Source organism: Ambystoma mexicanum, chromosome 5q (genome assembly GCF_040938575.1).
Source record: "Ambystoma mexicanum isolate Mex_15411 chromosome 5q, UKY_AmexF1_1, whole genome shotgun sequence".
Lineage (NCBI taxonomy): Eukaryota > Metazoa > Chordata > Amphibia > Caudata > Ambystomatidae > Ambystoma > Ambystoma mexicanum.
The window spans coordinates 503,261,580-503,278,079 of record NC_090933.1 but is presented as its reverse complement, the minus strand read 5'-3'; the positions used below and the strand labels follow the sequence as shown (position 1 = coordinate 503,278,079).

General features: G+C 44.7%; 1 protein-coding gene across 4 annotated transcripts in view; it reads right to left on the bottom strand.

The window, feature by feature from the left end:
* The window catches only part of MEP1B (meprin A subunit beta), a 465,679-nt gene that overhangs the window by 360,422 nt on the left and 88,757 nt on the right, over nucleotides 1–16,500 (bottom strand). Inside the window, exon 1 of one of the 4 annotated variants that reach the window (XM_069620974.1) lies at nucleotides 8,678–8,817. The exons of 2 other annotated variants lie outside the window; for them this stretch is intronic. In XM_069620974.1, the coding sequence (XP_069477075.1) occupies nucleotides 8,678–8,680 (3 nt within the window). In that variant the 5' untranslated portion in view covers nucleotides 8,681–8,817. Of the gene's footprint in view, nucleotides 1–8,028; nucleotides 8,479–8,677; nucleotides 8,818–16,500 lie in introns of those variants that run through there. One more of the 4 variants, XM_069620976.1, reaches the window with a different exon arrangement.

The following is a 16,500-nucleotide window of genomic DNA, read 5'->3' as shown; positions in this document are numbered from 1 at the left end:
AGATCGAAGTGAAGCACCCGGACATCGCCGCCGTCAAAGTCCATTGCCGTCGACCAGAGTTCGCAGGTCTGTGTAACCGCTGGAGGCCCGTCGAAGTTGTGTTGCCCAGCCGTGGGAACCACTTGACGCCGTGCCGCCGACGACCGGAGCCGTCCGCTCCTTGCCTAAGAACATTTGAATCGAAGGACTCCCTCGTCCGCACCGTCGACCGCTTTATCCTGCCGGAGAAAGTCGAGGATGACCAACGCGCCGACGAGAAACCTGCGGGTGGGTTTCCCGCCACCCGAAGACCACAAAGACTCGAACGACTAAACGCCCTTGCTGGGTCCCCGTCTTCACAATCTTTGCAGTCCAGAACAATTGTCATCGAGGTGCCCCGCACGCCTCTGCCTTGCAGGATGCCAACGCTCCGTCGTCGACGAGCACCGCTTGGATCGAAGCTGCCGCCTCATCGACGCCGTTCTACCCTGTTTGTTGTCGGACGTTCGACGCCCCGTGTCTCCCGCTTGAAAGGGAAGGCATTCAAGAAGGGCCGTCGATTCCCCGCCACCGAACGCCGAGTTCCTCAACGCTTCTCGACGCCTCTCGACGATCCGTGACTCCCGCTTGAAAGGGGGTCGCTCAAGAAGGATCTGTCGACGCCTCTTTGAAGAACTCGACTCCACCAGGTACATTGGGGGGGTAAAAACATTATAGGAGGGAATAAGACTTGCAGAACAATATATGGACTGGGCTTGTGCTATATCTTTATTTTACAGGTTGCCCAGGTGGGGGGATCTCCACACAGAACTGTGTCTAGTGGTAGGGGCCAGTATTCTGCCTATTGCTCAACCATCTTATTTTCTCTCCTCTCTCTATTGCTGGTTTCACTCTATTGATCTGTGTGACATTGTTACAGTATTGTTGATGCACTTTAATGAGATCTAATACAAAGGGTGGTACCACTTTAGAATTGTATATATTTGCCATTGTTGATTTTTGCTAAGTACAAAGTGAGTTATTATGATAAGTGTACCTAACCTTGAATATTGATTATATAAAGACTGTGTTCTAACCAATACAGTGTGTGGACATTCCTTTTTGGGGGCTTGGGGACTACACTGTACTTAAGAACCAGCCTGCATCACCTCCTGAGAAGCTAGGCCTTGATTGCTCGACCATAGCTACCGAATAGAGAATCTAGGCTGGGGTCCTCTGTGCCTCCCCTCTACCATATAGAGAGCAGAAGTACAGACCACCCCCTACCAGTCTTTACACCTTTCTCTCTCGGGCGAGCATTGTGAGGCAAGTCCTGATATTTCCAAGCAAAATCCTCTCAGAATCCTAATCCTGTCTCCCTTTCTGAGCTCCTTCCAGGTCACATACCAAGTCAAGCTTGAGTTTATTTCAGTTGAACTGACATCCCTTAATATTTTGTACAACAGTAAACACAATTGGGGAACACTGAAGCATGTGTAGGAATGATATTGAATATACATATAGAGCAATTGATTGTCAAACTTTAAAGGAAAAGAAAAAGACATGTGTATTACTGGGCAGAGGTGCAATAAATTGCATCTGTGGAGGAGATCTGGCCCTGGTGAAATGTCACCCTCTGCGCCTTCGTTTGAGTGTGCAGTACCGTCGCTCAAAAGTCAGAAATGCAAAAAGGCTGACCTGAATTGGGTAAATCCTCATATCGCTGGTATAATACTGAACATCTTTCACTGCCCACCTCTAAATTAAAGCGGCTAAAGAATAAAACATGCATTCTTGGGTCTACCACTTTGATCACGTTTACAGAGTGCCACATTGTCTCCCGCAATATCCCACCTTAATTGTGGCCATCCCATTGGTAGCAGGTCTACTCTAAATATCTTGAGCAATTGCCGGCATTGGTGTCCTTAACCACCAGCAATTGTCTTTCTATGCCAACACCGTTTATGAGGGCTATGTGGTCCTGTTCTGTCAGCAAGGCAAATCTGCAGGCCCCCCATTTCCAAAGATCTGTACATAAATGTTATTGTCAATAGCTTATTTTAATGGCTAGGGTTTAAATGATGTTATTGTCAATAGCGTATTTTAATGGCTAGGGTTTAAATGAGGGGTTGAAAACCAAGCAAGCCTCTGGACAATTGTTACATTTCCCGTTATGTGGTTGATTCAGAAGGATCCCAGGCCATATTACAATATCCAATGTTCAATGATAGCACGGGTGGAATTGGCTTGTGGATTCAGCCAAATGTCATCCCGCAAAAGTCACGTGACTGAGGCAGCGGAGAGGTGGAGAGATAGAGTGGTGTTTTTTGGGGAGGGCCAAGACCATCCTTAAAAAAAGGGTTTTCTCTATCTGAAGTGCTTCAGGCTTACTTTAGCACAATAAGACTGTTACAGGTTGCTATCACAGAGGTTTCACTTATGTTTGTCTATCCCTCCAAAAAAAAGGCAGCACAAATTAGAACAACATTACTGGGGAACAACATCCTTTTCTTAATACATCTAACCCCTTCCTAGAAAAATTCCTCCATTAACAAATAGGGTCAAAAGGTGTTACTTATCAGGATTGCAAATTGTTAAATATGTTCACAAAGATTACCCACACCAGGTTGGAGGGGCCATTTGTAAGATAGAAAAGCATATCTCCAGCTTCTAGCACCCTGTAAGGGGGCACTGGCCAATCAGGATGCTCAGAACGCTGGCTACCTTGTCTGGTACAAGCTCGTGATACTGGCAGCCTAGGTGCGGCTAGTCAGCGCCCCCTTCCCTTCCTCGCCCCACATTCCCTTGCCCGCCTCCCCTCACCTTTTGGCACCCATGTAGTTTCCTATGCGAGTGCTAAGAGTGTGTAATTTTTTTTAAAAAAAACATACCTTGCTGCGCTGCCTGGTGCCACGTCGTGCTTTCCCAGGTCCATTTTCAATATTGATGACGTCACAGCCAACAACATTAAAAATGGACTTGGTAATCACGGCACAGCGCCAGGTCATGCAGCAAGGTACATTTCTTTTTTAAATACACACCATTAGCACCCGCGTAGGGAACTACATGGGTGCAAATGCTGATATACACCTTGGCGGTGGGCCGACCCAGCTGGTAACGGCACCACTGCCCACCCTGGCCCTTAACTTGGGCAGGGGTGCATTACCGGCAGGTTCGGCCTGCCACCTCGGTATATAGCGCCTCACTAAACTAGGCTGCTCATTAAGAAGGGAGAGGATACATTTTTTAAGGTGGGGCATGAAAAAAAGGTGCACGATTGCTGTCTGATAGTCACAGCAGTCAGCAAATTTGGGAGGCAATAGGAATGTTTTACCTCCATCCCACATACTCCAGGACGTGTGACCTCTAATCCCCTGAAAGGCTTCCACACCATGGGGTTCCTGAAGTGGTTCTATGTCTAAATCCCACCCGTTGAAGACGGCATCCAAAGAAGACCACTTTTTTCAGTCTGTTTTGTAGCACCCATTAATGGGCGGGAATATGCTGAATTTAGGGAGTTTCACCCCCGAACACCTCTTGGAGCTGTTCCTCTAACCCATCCCCATCCCACATCCTCCCTCACTGGCATGATCTTCTTTTCCTCTGGGGGTTTTGGTTCTTTGTCACAAACCAGCCCGGTGAAGGCCACACCCAAAAAAGACAGCTTTTTATTGGCTGAGTCGGTGCAGCCTTCAATGGGCAGGTTTCACCCCCGAGCATCCCTCCCTGTCATGATCCAACAGGGGTTTAACCTCTCATACCACTGTAAAGTGACGCCCACCCAGCCCCCTCCCACCCATGATCCTACAACATGCAAAAACATCCCATGATCACCTCAGCCCTGCTCACCCTCTCACATCCTGCCTCCCCCCACACCTACCATGCCTGAAGCCCGCTCCCTGCTGCAGCGACTTCCTGGTTCTGCCTGATGCCGTCACACATTGCTCGGCACAGCCTTTGAAGGCAGCCTACGTAACTAAGCCTTTTTGGCATGCGTACTACAATATGTGGCCAGTAAACCTAATAGTGGGGTTTCAACATCGAACCTCTTTTTCACTTCCTGGCCCCTTCGCTTCCCTGCCATAAACATTACATAGATTCACGCAACACACACACACTTACCTTTTGCTTTCCCCACTCTCCGGGACACTCCTAGTGAGACTGGCAGTGCCTGCATGCGCTCATGTGGCACGTAGTGTGGTCTGAGCAGCCTTAGGTATGCAGTCTTTTTTATCCAGGATCAATAGATCACAGGCAAAACACCATATACTCCTGATGTACCACTGAAGTAATAAATGTGTCTAGCATTGACCGCAATGGGTGCATTCCTAGTCTAGCCACAAAGCTACACATGGCATCAGAAATGTCTACCCTCCCTTTTCCAGGAACGTTCCAAGATCGTTCGAATCAAAATAAGTCCCTACATATGTAACTGTATGGTAACTCGCTCCAGGGGTGAACCGTTAATATGGAGTGACATAGGCAAGGGCAATCGCAAAGTGATCAACATTATTTTTGACATGAGAATATTCACAAGCACTTATCTCCCTACCTTGAAATCAGTGTAGTGTTTCCCCAAGGCTTGGAGACTGCGCGGGTGCCCGGGGTGTACCACAGAAGGACTGCATTGTCAGCGTATAAGAGCACTGGGATGTGGCAGCTTGAGCACTTCCTGCAGTGGCCATCTAATGCTGTGGCCAAACTGGTGGACTAAAAACTTAATGCAAAGAGGATAAGCACACATCCCTGTTTAACTCTGCTCGGTGTATGATATGATATGATGATATGATATGGCATTTATAACGCGCCTATACACAAGTGTTTCAAGGCACGATGAGGCAAGGGAGGGGAAACAGAGGGAAGACAGACAACGATTCTACTAAGCCAGGTGACATTGAGATCATACAAGTGCAGGGGAGAGGGCAGTACAGTACATGGGATAACAGTCAAATAAATAAAGACAATAAATAAAAGTGCGGTTAGCTGATGGCAAGTGCAAGGATAAGTGCAGACATCAGGGGTCAAGTACTAGTAGGGGCTGTAGGGATACAGAAACAGTCCCATTGTGCAAGGGTCGCCCGGGGGGCAGTGCAGGGGTGCAACTGGCAGGGAGGGGACCTAAGCTAGAGATCATAGAGGGTAGGCAGGTAATCAGTGCAGTTTCAGTTTCAGCCAGGAGATCAGCAGGGGAGAAGTGGAGAGAAAGCAGAAGCAAAGAGGAGGGTCTTGAGGTGCTTCCAGAACCGGAGATGGTCCTCCTCAAGTTTCAGGGAGGCAGGGAGGCTGTTCCAGAGGGAGGCCTCAGCCGAAGAAAGAGATCTACCACCAACTCGTTATCAAAAGAGATTACAAGACAATTGTTTAATACCTAACTGACACCAAGGTTACATTGAGTAGCATTGATAGCAGATAAAGGCAGGGGTTCTACACCCATTTTGGTCAGAATGCCCTATCAAAAGCAGCTATTCAATTCATTAGAGCCAGATCTCTTGGGATGCACTTTTCATATTCATATCTATATATGGAGCATTCATTTTTTTACGTCATAACACCATATTTGACATAAAATCATTAGATATACAGATACAGTTTATCATCATAAAATTTCTATTAAAGTGCAACAATATACCCCCATGACACAGAGACAATATCTCAAAAAGATCTGTGTAAAAAACAAATTATGCCACTCAACAAAATAATTTAAATAGCATTCACAAAGCAAGACCCTTCATAACTAAGAAACCAATAGGTAGCCAAACACTAAAGTGGGAGTAACGTAATAGTCATTAATCTTAATGGTATTTATTTAGCACACCGTCACCAAGAGAGTTTTGTCTCCAGGAGCTCATAAAATTGTATCAAGGTAAATGTACAACATTCAAAAAGTTGTACCCAGGAATTTCTCCCTCATACTCAGCCAAAATTCTATATCATATCCTCTACCCATTATAAAGCAGGGTACAACAGCAGACAATGGGATACTGATTCAAAGACTTCCTGGCAGTAAAGCATAAGTGATTCTAAGAGGCGTCCTAAGGATTGGTGCAGATCGCCAAAGGTAAAATGCCAAATCTAAATTCAATGCATAAGGGCCGAGCAAAGGTTGGTGATACATAGTCAAAGTACGACTCTTAGCAAAAAATAAATTTGATTTTCCAATAACAGGTGTATCGCACTGTATTAGCAATCTCGTTAAGGACACAATCTCCCTCTTTTGACAGAGCATTGTTGGGTGGTGGACGGACACGCTTTGAAGACATACCGGAGAACGTAGTGTGCATCAGCCCAAACCGACAAGAGTGTCAGAGGGGCCTTTCCAAAGAGCTTGGCAGTTCAGTCCAGTAAAGAAATAGGATGATAACAGGTTGGCTCCCCTTTATTTCCTTTCTTAACTTGGGAAAAATCACTTCCCTGTTCAAAGGAATGGGAAGAATGTGGATATAAGAAGTGCATTCACAAGGAAAGTGAGAATTGGGCCCTGGAGGGAGACACTGTAATTGAAATAATGTAAGGGGACCCCGTCTGATGAAGGACTTTTGAAAACAGCTTGTTTAGCCAGCACTTCATGAGATATGTTTCAGAATGTTTTATTCAAGATGTCAGGGTGGTGGCAGGGTTGTTTAGTGTTCACCCCAAAATATTCTCCCTTTACTGTAATTCAATCTTTGCTCTTCCACCGTGGCTCTCGGCCTGTATGTCCAGTTACTCACATTCTCGTCCTGGTCTCATGCTTGCTTGTACATTATGCCTTAGTAATTGCAGGTGCGGGTGGTGTGACAGCGCATCACATCACAAGGCTGGCTACCGCAGCTGCTTTATAGATTGGGTCTGCTTTGTAATGGTGTCTTGACTACGGGAACCTCATCTTCACCGCTTCGACTCTCTGCTTTCTTTCTTCTTTCCACCAGCTTCATGTTCAGCCTCGTGCTCGTACCTCCAACCAACCTCCTATCACAGCCCCTTGGCTCATGGTGCAAACCCCTCTCTTGGCTACCTCTTGGTTCTACTCCACCTCTCATGGTGTAATTCCATCTCTTTGTTACCTCATTGTCCTTCTCCACCTCTGAGGTTCTTGGATTCTGTGCCGTTCAGGGCATCTGCAAGAAATCTTTAAATAGGCCATCTATCTTATTCCAGAACGTTCTCTACACTGGATGAGTGGCATCTGATGTTATGTTCATTTGATTTGTAGAGCACTAGCTTACACCCGGGGGCATCTTGCAGCTAAATAAACCCCAGCAGACACAACAGCAAACACGCATTGGCAAAGCCAATAGTTTGGGCTTTTAGCGGGCGTGGATTTTGACAAAGTATAACACTCCCAACAACCGTAATATCACTCCTAGCAAGTGATAAGTACATCTTGCTCCACTAAATGGCACTACACATCACACTACTAGCAAGTGCACTACACTCTAACCAACAATGTTCTCCTCTTTCCCCGCACAATCTGATTTTGCCAAATGTATTTACTCATAGAGGTTGTCACACACGAGAATGCCAAAGGGAAAATTCCAGTTAGTAAACCTTTTTTAAATCGATATACCTATATACCCAGGCTTGATATGTGATGCGAAGGGATCCTGTCGGAATTTGTACTCACACTTACCACATACACTAAGTACAGTTACTTCATTGTAAATACCGCATTACTGAGTTAGACAGGCATAGAATTGCTCCGATTTAAAAGTTAAAGGGTGCCAGAAGCGCTGCCAAACACTTTCCCTCGCTTGAAATTTGCAGCATTATTTCGTTCAAGACATTGTCACATCAATGAGCGTCCATTATCACCTGCAGGAAAAAAGCACAATAGACTATTGTTTATAATCTAAAAACTTTTTTCATTTGCGCTGGCTACGAGATTGTAATTATTATGATTCTGTAGGCAATAAGACTATGACTCATCAAGCCGAAAGGTGAGTCGGCACGAGGCATTACAGTCGGACACACATAGAAGACTCATAAAACGACACTTTGTGCAATGCACACCTACACTTGCTTCTGTCTTGCCAACCCTTCCCATGGTGCACAATGTCCCCTGGCACACATTTAAATAAAACATTTACTTACCGTTACTAAGTCGAGCTCCCGGATAAGTACTCAACCATAAGAGACGTGGTGGTGCAGCGCGTTCAACTGCGTTTTCCTCACAGCCTCATTGATGTGGTAGTTTTTTGTCCGAGGAGCTAAACGCAGCGGGAGGGACACCAGATGTGAAGCAGGCACTTCCTTAATGAGACTGATGAACACTGCTACACACTGCACGCTGCCGCCCTGAGGGGAGTAAGCTAATGGTACTTACAGGACTCAAGCACAGAGCAGTGGACAGCATTGAACAGTCCACAACAGTGCACGGCCGATCATTTCCACACAATGACTGCTCAATCCATACAGTGTCAGCAGAGCTCTCTGGGAAAGTCTGGAATAGTAGGTGGTAGTCCTGTAATTTACCGCCTTTAAACTCTGAAGCACTTTTTAAACTTGTCTGCCAATCGTGCTCTCGGCATTTGCTCTCACTAAATGGCGACACTGTGTTTACATTTAGGACTGCAAAGGACACTATGCAAATACGTTAAAAGCAAAAGACGTTTACCATCCATCTACCTCACCCATGACAGACAGTCATAAAAAGAAAGAAAACACTCAGTTCCTCAAACGCTGATATTGATCTGGGAAACATGGAGTACTAGCAGCAGTCGGTCAACAGGTCGTTAGTTACCATTGCTGTTTCACATGTTTTCACTCCCCGCTCTCCTTTCAAATATAATTGGACAAATGCAATTCGGCAGCTGCAAAGTTGGTGTTTCTCAGCCACTCCTTGCTAGAACGAAATAGGCCGAAAAAGAAGGAAGGTTATGTTTCCGCAGCTTTGCGCTGTAGAGCCCACGTGATCAGAGTTCCCAGTACCATGTATGCTTTTACACCAGGCTCCATGTGACCAACTGCGTAATGAAGGGCTATTCCAACAGCGCATCAAGCTTGCAGGGACCAAACCCAAGTTATCACCGCCCCTGTCCTCGGTTAGGAAGCCTTGACATGGATTTGTTTAATAAAAATGAGCTTCAGGAACACATGTTTAAAAGATAATATTCAAACGTTTAACCTGTGCAATGATTTGTAAATGTTTTATTTTGATAAAGAGCAGTTTTTAACCGGCATGATATACAATTTCATACAGGCCACCACACCATCCCAAAACATTTATTTATTCTAATCAGTCCAAGCATTCATTTCAGGTTTTAAAGCGTGCTCAATTGACAAATATGATTTCCAAACTTCGGAGGCACTTCCCACAAACTTTTTGATCAAAAGTTAAAAAAAAACTGGATAATATAAAAGCCTTCAAATAGTTCATAAATCAATGCTGATCGAACAAACCCTTCTGAGACACAACTGTCTGGGGAAAAATCAAAATGGAGCAGCCTATCACTGTGTTTATCAGTGTAAACGATCAACTACAAAACCAGGGCCAGCAGCCTGTGCCTTTAAAACCTGAAATCCTTTCTAGGACTGGTCGTGTTGACAAAGGAGAGAGCATGTGGGAAGGGGTCACAGGGTTTGCTAGGGAGATTTCTCAGAACTTTGCTAATTCCCTTCTACCTTAGAGACCCCCAGCTCTTTAGGACTTTAGGACTTTTAATTTCTAACCTGGAAAGAGTGAGACCTTTTTCCCACTCTCTCATGTATTTTTCCTGTGATTTGGACTGTGTTTCTTTTGACTTTGGAGTCGGACAAACTCCACAGGCATCATCTTTGCATTGTGGCACACAGCACCTTCAGTGCAGTGGTAGAGGGAAGTCTCTCAGATTTCCCAAAGGTTTAAATACCTTCTCTTGATGAAACTACTGTTTCCAAGAGCAGTGAAGTGAAATTGACTTTACTTATATTTGCAACTTTCTACAACCAGCACACACTACCTTACCATAGGGTGCTGGAGGGGTTACTTAGTATCCCCTTTGTCTAGTTACTCATGTAACATGTTTATGTTACCCTTTCTACAATGAATGGCTGGTGGCAGTGGTTTACATTTTACTACCATTGTGTGTTTTACCGCGGGCTGCGTTCGCAGCTTCAGTATGGCACCCCTGGGTGCCCATTTTGTCAAAATGGCCCCGGTCATCTTTTTTTGCCATTTCTTGCTGGAAAGGACCTTCTTGAGATTTACTCTGCACGCCAAACCAGGTTTGGTCCTTTCTTTCATTTTGTCTTTGGCAGGATTCACGAGTGATGCCTGCCTCTGGTTCCAGTATGTCGGGCAGTGGATGAAAGTGAGGGAGGTTGCCGAAACTCCCTGTGCTTAATCCCCTTGGATACAGGAAAGCACCCAAAGGTGATTGGCTGGCTGGCTGTCCGGCAATGACAGCCACCCTGCTGCGCGATTGACAGCTAGGATACAATGAATGGGAGAAACCTGCATAAAAGGATAGGCTTTTGGCTTGGAAGGCAGAGTCGACCACTGGACGAAGGAATTAAAAGAAGAACTTGGAAGAGATGCCTGCTGCAACTCCTGGACCGTGCTGAAGCTCCAAATTCATTTCTACTAGGGAAGCCCTGCAAGGACGACTTCTCCCCTTGAGTTGGTGGGACCCATCAATTCCAAAATAAACTAGTTTGGACATCCTCTCGACACTGATTGTACTTCCACTGCTGCTGCTGCTGTAACCGAAGTGCCAGGGAGAGGAACACCAAACTGAGTGGATTGCTTTTAAGTCAGACCCGAGCGTCAGGAAGATCCTTTGGACTTCCCTGAAGCAGGACTGACCAAGCATGAGCCACCTCAGCAGAGTGCTGGACCCCAGATGCGAGCAAAGTCTGAAGTGGTATCCGAGAACCGCGGTGTTGCTATTTGCATTCAGGCGCGAGGAGCTGAAACACCGAAGTGCTGCTGAATTGAAGTTTGCCCATTGCTGCAGCTGATCTTCCCATGGCAGCACCGGAGTCCCCAGACATCCTCCCTCTTGTCCCCAAGACTGAGGCCCAGGAACAAAAGGATCTGCAGAGCTGTACAGGAACACAAGCCAGCTAGAACCATTTCTTCTAACCAAAGGTACTGTAAAATCTACACGAACTTACCTCTTGTTGTGTAGCCTTGCTTGCTCTCATTTGAGACCTGTCTTGCTTGCCCTTGCAGAGTTCTTACAGCTTTGCCCCTCACAAGCCTCCCAGCTTGTGGCCCTTCAAGTGAATCTTATTTCTACAAACATTTCTAAAAACATTGTGCAAGACTTTTTCTTACCGGCAAAGAAGATCTTCAGCTCCCCTAGACATTGTTAAACTATCATTGGATGTCCTGGCTCCCTGAGAGACTCTTCTTACCTTTGACTCTGTGCCTTTACCTTTCCCCCAGGAAAGGGTTACATTTACTTGACATTTGAAGGTTTTAAAAGTACCTACCTGTTTCTGAATTATTTGTTAACCTTTGTTTTATTCCCATATCTAACCTTTGCACCAAACTCAGTGTTGCTCTAAGGTATCAGTGATAAATGAATGCCCAGAGTGTCCTAGCTATTTAAGTCACCTGAGGGTGTAGGAAGTGTTTGTGTGCCATCGCCAATGGGTATCATCTGATTTAGAGAACCTAAGAGTGTATTTTGTAGGATAGTATAAGTGTTACATGTTTTGCTCCCTTCTGAAGAAGGCTTATATAACTGACTGTTAACTAAATTAATAATTGTTTAATCAAGAAACCTTGAGTGTAAATGTGTTTTTGAATAACTGTCACTGTTACAGCCCTACTGCTCACATTGACCCCTCTTGAGATAAGCCTGGTTGCTCAGCCACACTACCAACCTGTGTACTACAGTCTTATACCAAAGGTTTGGTTCCTATTGCCAGGAGGTCAAGGTTTCTGTAGTGTACCCAAAGGGTACTGCACACAAACTTGCCTAACAGGGTGCGTGACAAACTGTAACACGCGAGGGTACACTATACATTTCTTTAAAATTCTCTAGTGTTGAGCCGTTTCCAACTGCTGTTTGACCCATAAAATGATCTTTGCATTGGCCAGTCGGTGCATCCACGGCTTCCTCTGTACCAGTTAACATATCAGGGCAAAGGGAAGGACCTGACCACTCTGCTTACCCAGTCGCTTCTCATGAGAAAGTCAATGAGATTGACAAACACTTTAAATCCAGACGACGGCAAAGCATCCAAGGATACATCCCCGTAAACATGCTCAAGCTGCGCAGCTCATTCTCATCTCCACTTTGACACACACAGGGAGCTGTTACCACAAAACGTATAGGCAAGAAGAGCAGTCACAATTCACTAATTGGGAGTTGTGAAGAAACACAGAAAGTGAAAGGAGAACATGAACGCTTGCAAAAAGTCTCACCACCATGAGCAGGTTGCTTGGGTACTGTCTCTTCTTATGTATATCTGTTGTTCTCTGTGCTGGTTGAACCTGCTCCGACAACTTCTGCTACTCTTGCAGCCCGTCCAGTCCTAGCTGGCGGTGTGGATTCGATCTGCAGATTCTCGGAATGCACCATAGGAGCAGGTTCACCCTCACTGGTAGCCATCTTGGAGAGAAGTGCCTTAGCACCGTGAGAATTGTTTTACAACACATGCGTGCAGACTTGCTAAATTCTCACAAAGAAAAAGTTGATTTTTTTTAGATAAAATCATGCACACTATCAAAAACATTTATGCTATTGACCATAGCAAGAGATTTAACCTTCCTGTGTTTGCACGTATGTATTATCATTTTATAGCAGAAGTAATTATTACTTGACTGTGCTCTGTCAATGTGTCTAACTTTGCAAGGTTTCCTGGCAACTCAGTAGCAAATTAAATAGCTTCCATTAAAATATGAAACATGTTCACATACAATTTTTAAGTCCTAGTAGTCTCATCTTTGTCTTTTTATGCTAAACACATGCAGGTCAATGGAATAAAAGAAGGACTTTATTTATGGACGTTTCCAGCTTTGCCAAATTTAGCTCACACAACGTTCTGTTCAAAGAGTCTGCTACTTACTTCACTTTCACTTTTCTGTGCAGAAACAGCTGAAAAGAATGTGTCACTATTGCAATGTAAATCATTTCAATATACACATGTAGATTGTGCAACTCCTATGCATACTATCCAGCAATAAAACAGAAAAGAAAAAGATTATATTTGCATGCTTCAGTGTATCAATATATTTGGAAGATGCATGGAATTTTTCACATTCAAAGAAGGCACTAGTTTCGGCTTGTTTCCAGAGAGCTTCCTTAGAGACAGTCATCCAATAGGGCTGCCTCCATGGAAGAGCTCAGAGCGCAAAGAGTTTGCAAAATGGGCAGGAATGGGTGGGATTAACCATGAGGATTAGCATGGCTAGGGGCAGGGAATGGGAGGGATCAATAACTAAACAACACCTAATACACTGTGTATTCCTCCTCAAATGCCATTCATGTGTGCCCCTTGTCAGAAGCCCTTATCCCTATGTACGCATGCATCAGTATTTGAATGCAAAAGTTTGGGCAATTATAAGTGTTGCCCGCGACACCTAATAGCCCAAACTAAAAGCGCACCATCCCTGGCCTAACACAGATATGTTGTCCCTCTCTATTTCTGCCATTGGAAGGTTTTCCCCTGGAGTTTGTTTTGGCTTAATTCTGTAAGCCACAGGCGAATGATTGTACGGAGCATTCACTTTGAGGGCTATGGAGGCTGAAAACCACCACTTCTGATTGTGGATTGGCGGGGCAGGGGGGTTCTCTGCCATTCATTCAACTGCAGAGAGGGACTGCACTTCCTTCTGCCCCTCTGAGTAGGAAGGTGTGCAGGTTCCCCATAAAGGTCCTCTGTGAAGGTTCGAAAGTACACCTGTGGGGTGCTACAAGCTTCGCTGTAGTCTTCTAGCCCAAACCAGCAAATGCATTATTTTAGTTGTGTCTGGTTTTCTTTCATTAAGAAAGAGGGGCTTATAGGAGACCTCTTCCTGACCTGTGGACAAAGTCTGAATAGAGTGGGTCAGAGGTGTGCTCTTTGGTGACCTTGGTGTCCTTTGGGACCCACACAGGGATTTTCTACAGATCTCTTTCTCCCAGATCCTTGAGTTACTCTCACAGATCTGGTGCAGGTTAGCCTTCTGTCAAGAGGTACATTCTGGAAGCTGTGGTTTCTGAATGCTGGGCTTGGAAACTTTGTCTGGGGAGACCGCTGGTCACACGCACCTATAGATGCCATTTCCAGGTCCATATGACGATGACCGTGTGATTAATTCATCGTACTTGTCTGATCAGGGCCAAGTGGAACTCTTGAACAGGAAAAGAGAGCACAAACACTGAGCAAAGTGCCTTGCAGCTTTGGGTTAGCATTGATGAGAGTTGGTGGGAGTCCATGAACACATAGTGCATGGGATTTGCACAATGCACTAAAGTGATGAACCCCTTTTATTGCAGGGGTTTGTTATAATGCATTTTTTACTAGCTACCCTGTTGGATCTATGTTGGCAGCTATTAATGGCCCCAGTTCTGTTCCTCTAGCCAAGTGAGTTGGCCTAAAAAAAATCTGTGTTGTGTTTAGAGGCTCCAACTTACCTTTAAAAATGCAGGACTACAGTTCCCAAAATACAAAGAGTAATAGGTCTGGGTGAGTTCATTATGTCAAAGGTTGGGGTGTAGCTTTAAAGATGCAGTGTGTGATAACTCTCAAGTGTGGAGCCTCGCCAGCTTAGGGGCAATCGCCAGTTTGCTTGTTATTGGCTCCCCCAGCCAGGAGTCATTAAGTGTTTCTCCCATCGCATCTTCATAGCATATTCTCAGTTACGCATTCATGCAGTCGGTTTTGCTTCATACTGTAATTGACGTCTGCTTTGTCAGTCACGGACTGCCCAGAAGGCAGCAATCAGTGGCAAGTGACTGTGAGATCGAGATATTATTAACTGAAACTTGTCAAATGAAAAAGTTCCAAATCTGCCTGAAAGTTCACTATGATTTGCATCATAAACACAAAGCATATAACAGCCGTTAACTGATTCATTTGTGAAATAAAACGTCAACTCCAACATTTAAAAACTTTGCAAATCTATCTGCTTGGTTGAAAAGTAATGGCACCTCAAACTCAGCGAAATGTGCTTACTATGGTCAATGACTTTTCCTATTTTTAGTTTTGGCTATTAGGTAGTGCTAAAGCACCACTTATAATCTGAAACTAGTGCATTTAAAGTCAGCTAGGATTTAGATGATATTTGGTTATTTACCTACCCACTGACTGGCCATACCCATGTTAATTCCGTTGGCCATTTCCCACCCATTACATGCCCCGCCCTGTCAAAACACATCCTTCTAGGATCTCTTTGAGAATGCTTTATTAAGCAGTATCATCAAGTGTTGTGCCTTAAGTACAGGCAGTGTTATTTCAAAGCATTCTTTTAAGAATGAATAGCTTAGGTGGGCATGGCCAGGCGGCGATGGAGTTGGACGCGTAGCGGAGGAGTTCTGAGAGTCGAGAGGACTTATATTGTCCTGAACATGCCGCTCATCAACTTCAATTAATGAACATTGTATTCATGTGAGGCTGACGTGTGACACTCAATGCAGAACTTTCTAAACTCGCTGAATTAGCAGAGTTCAGTGTGGCTGCAGCGGCGGACTTGCTCACGCTTCATGGATGGTGTTGGATTTCCTCGCAGAACCTTTGCCGCGCTCACCAGCAATGAAAAGTATGCGCTGCTGATGTGTTGCAAATTCGGCCTTTACCTTTACTGCGCTTCTCTGTCAACGCCCAAAGTCAACGCATCTGAGAATGTGGGCGAGGCCTGCAGCAGCGGCCTCGCGTTGAAGCTCATCCAACACGTTCTGTCACCTGACACTGGTTGTGTGTGTCAGGTAACCCACTTAATATAAAGAAACTGTTCTTTTTCTCGACAAAGCATGTAAGTAACTGCTGATTACATGCAGAATAATTCTGTTATTTCGTGACACGTTTACAACAGAGATGAATATATTTATCAATATTCAGGCACTTTTGGAATGCGCCTAGGGAATTAATTTACCGGATAAATAATTCAAATTGAACCCCAAGCAATCTACTGCTATGTTTCAAATGGAAATACTTTCATTGTTGATGAAACCCGTATTCTTCACATTTTGGGCTTTATTGTTCAGTTTTTCTCTTCTCATAGAAGAACTCATCTACCTGGATGCCAATCTACTTACTGCTAACCTTCAATCTGAAATGCTCTTCATTGAGTTGACTGTATAATATACCTTTGAAGCTTTGATGCTTAATTCTCCTGCGGCAACAGAGCAGCTTCATTTGAATTTCTATTAATTAACTATGGTTTGTAGGAAGTGAGGTCCTTAGCCTATCAAGAGGAGTGTGTAATTTGACCTTTCACTCACATTTGAAACCTTGCTACTGAAATTCTTCGGATATACTAGAAAAACTAAGTCACCTTACCCCATACATTAATTGCTTCTCCCACGTCCAGTGGATACATATGGAATTTTATTATGGATTTGTCTATGCAAACTTCAGCTGGCTGGTTCTTTCATTATTTCTACAGGCGCCTCTTCTTCATCTTCTTCTAACAATACCCACTTGGCTATT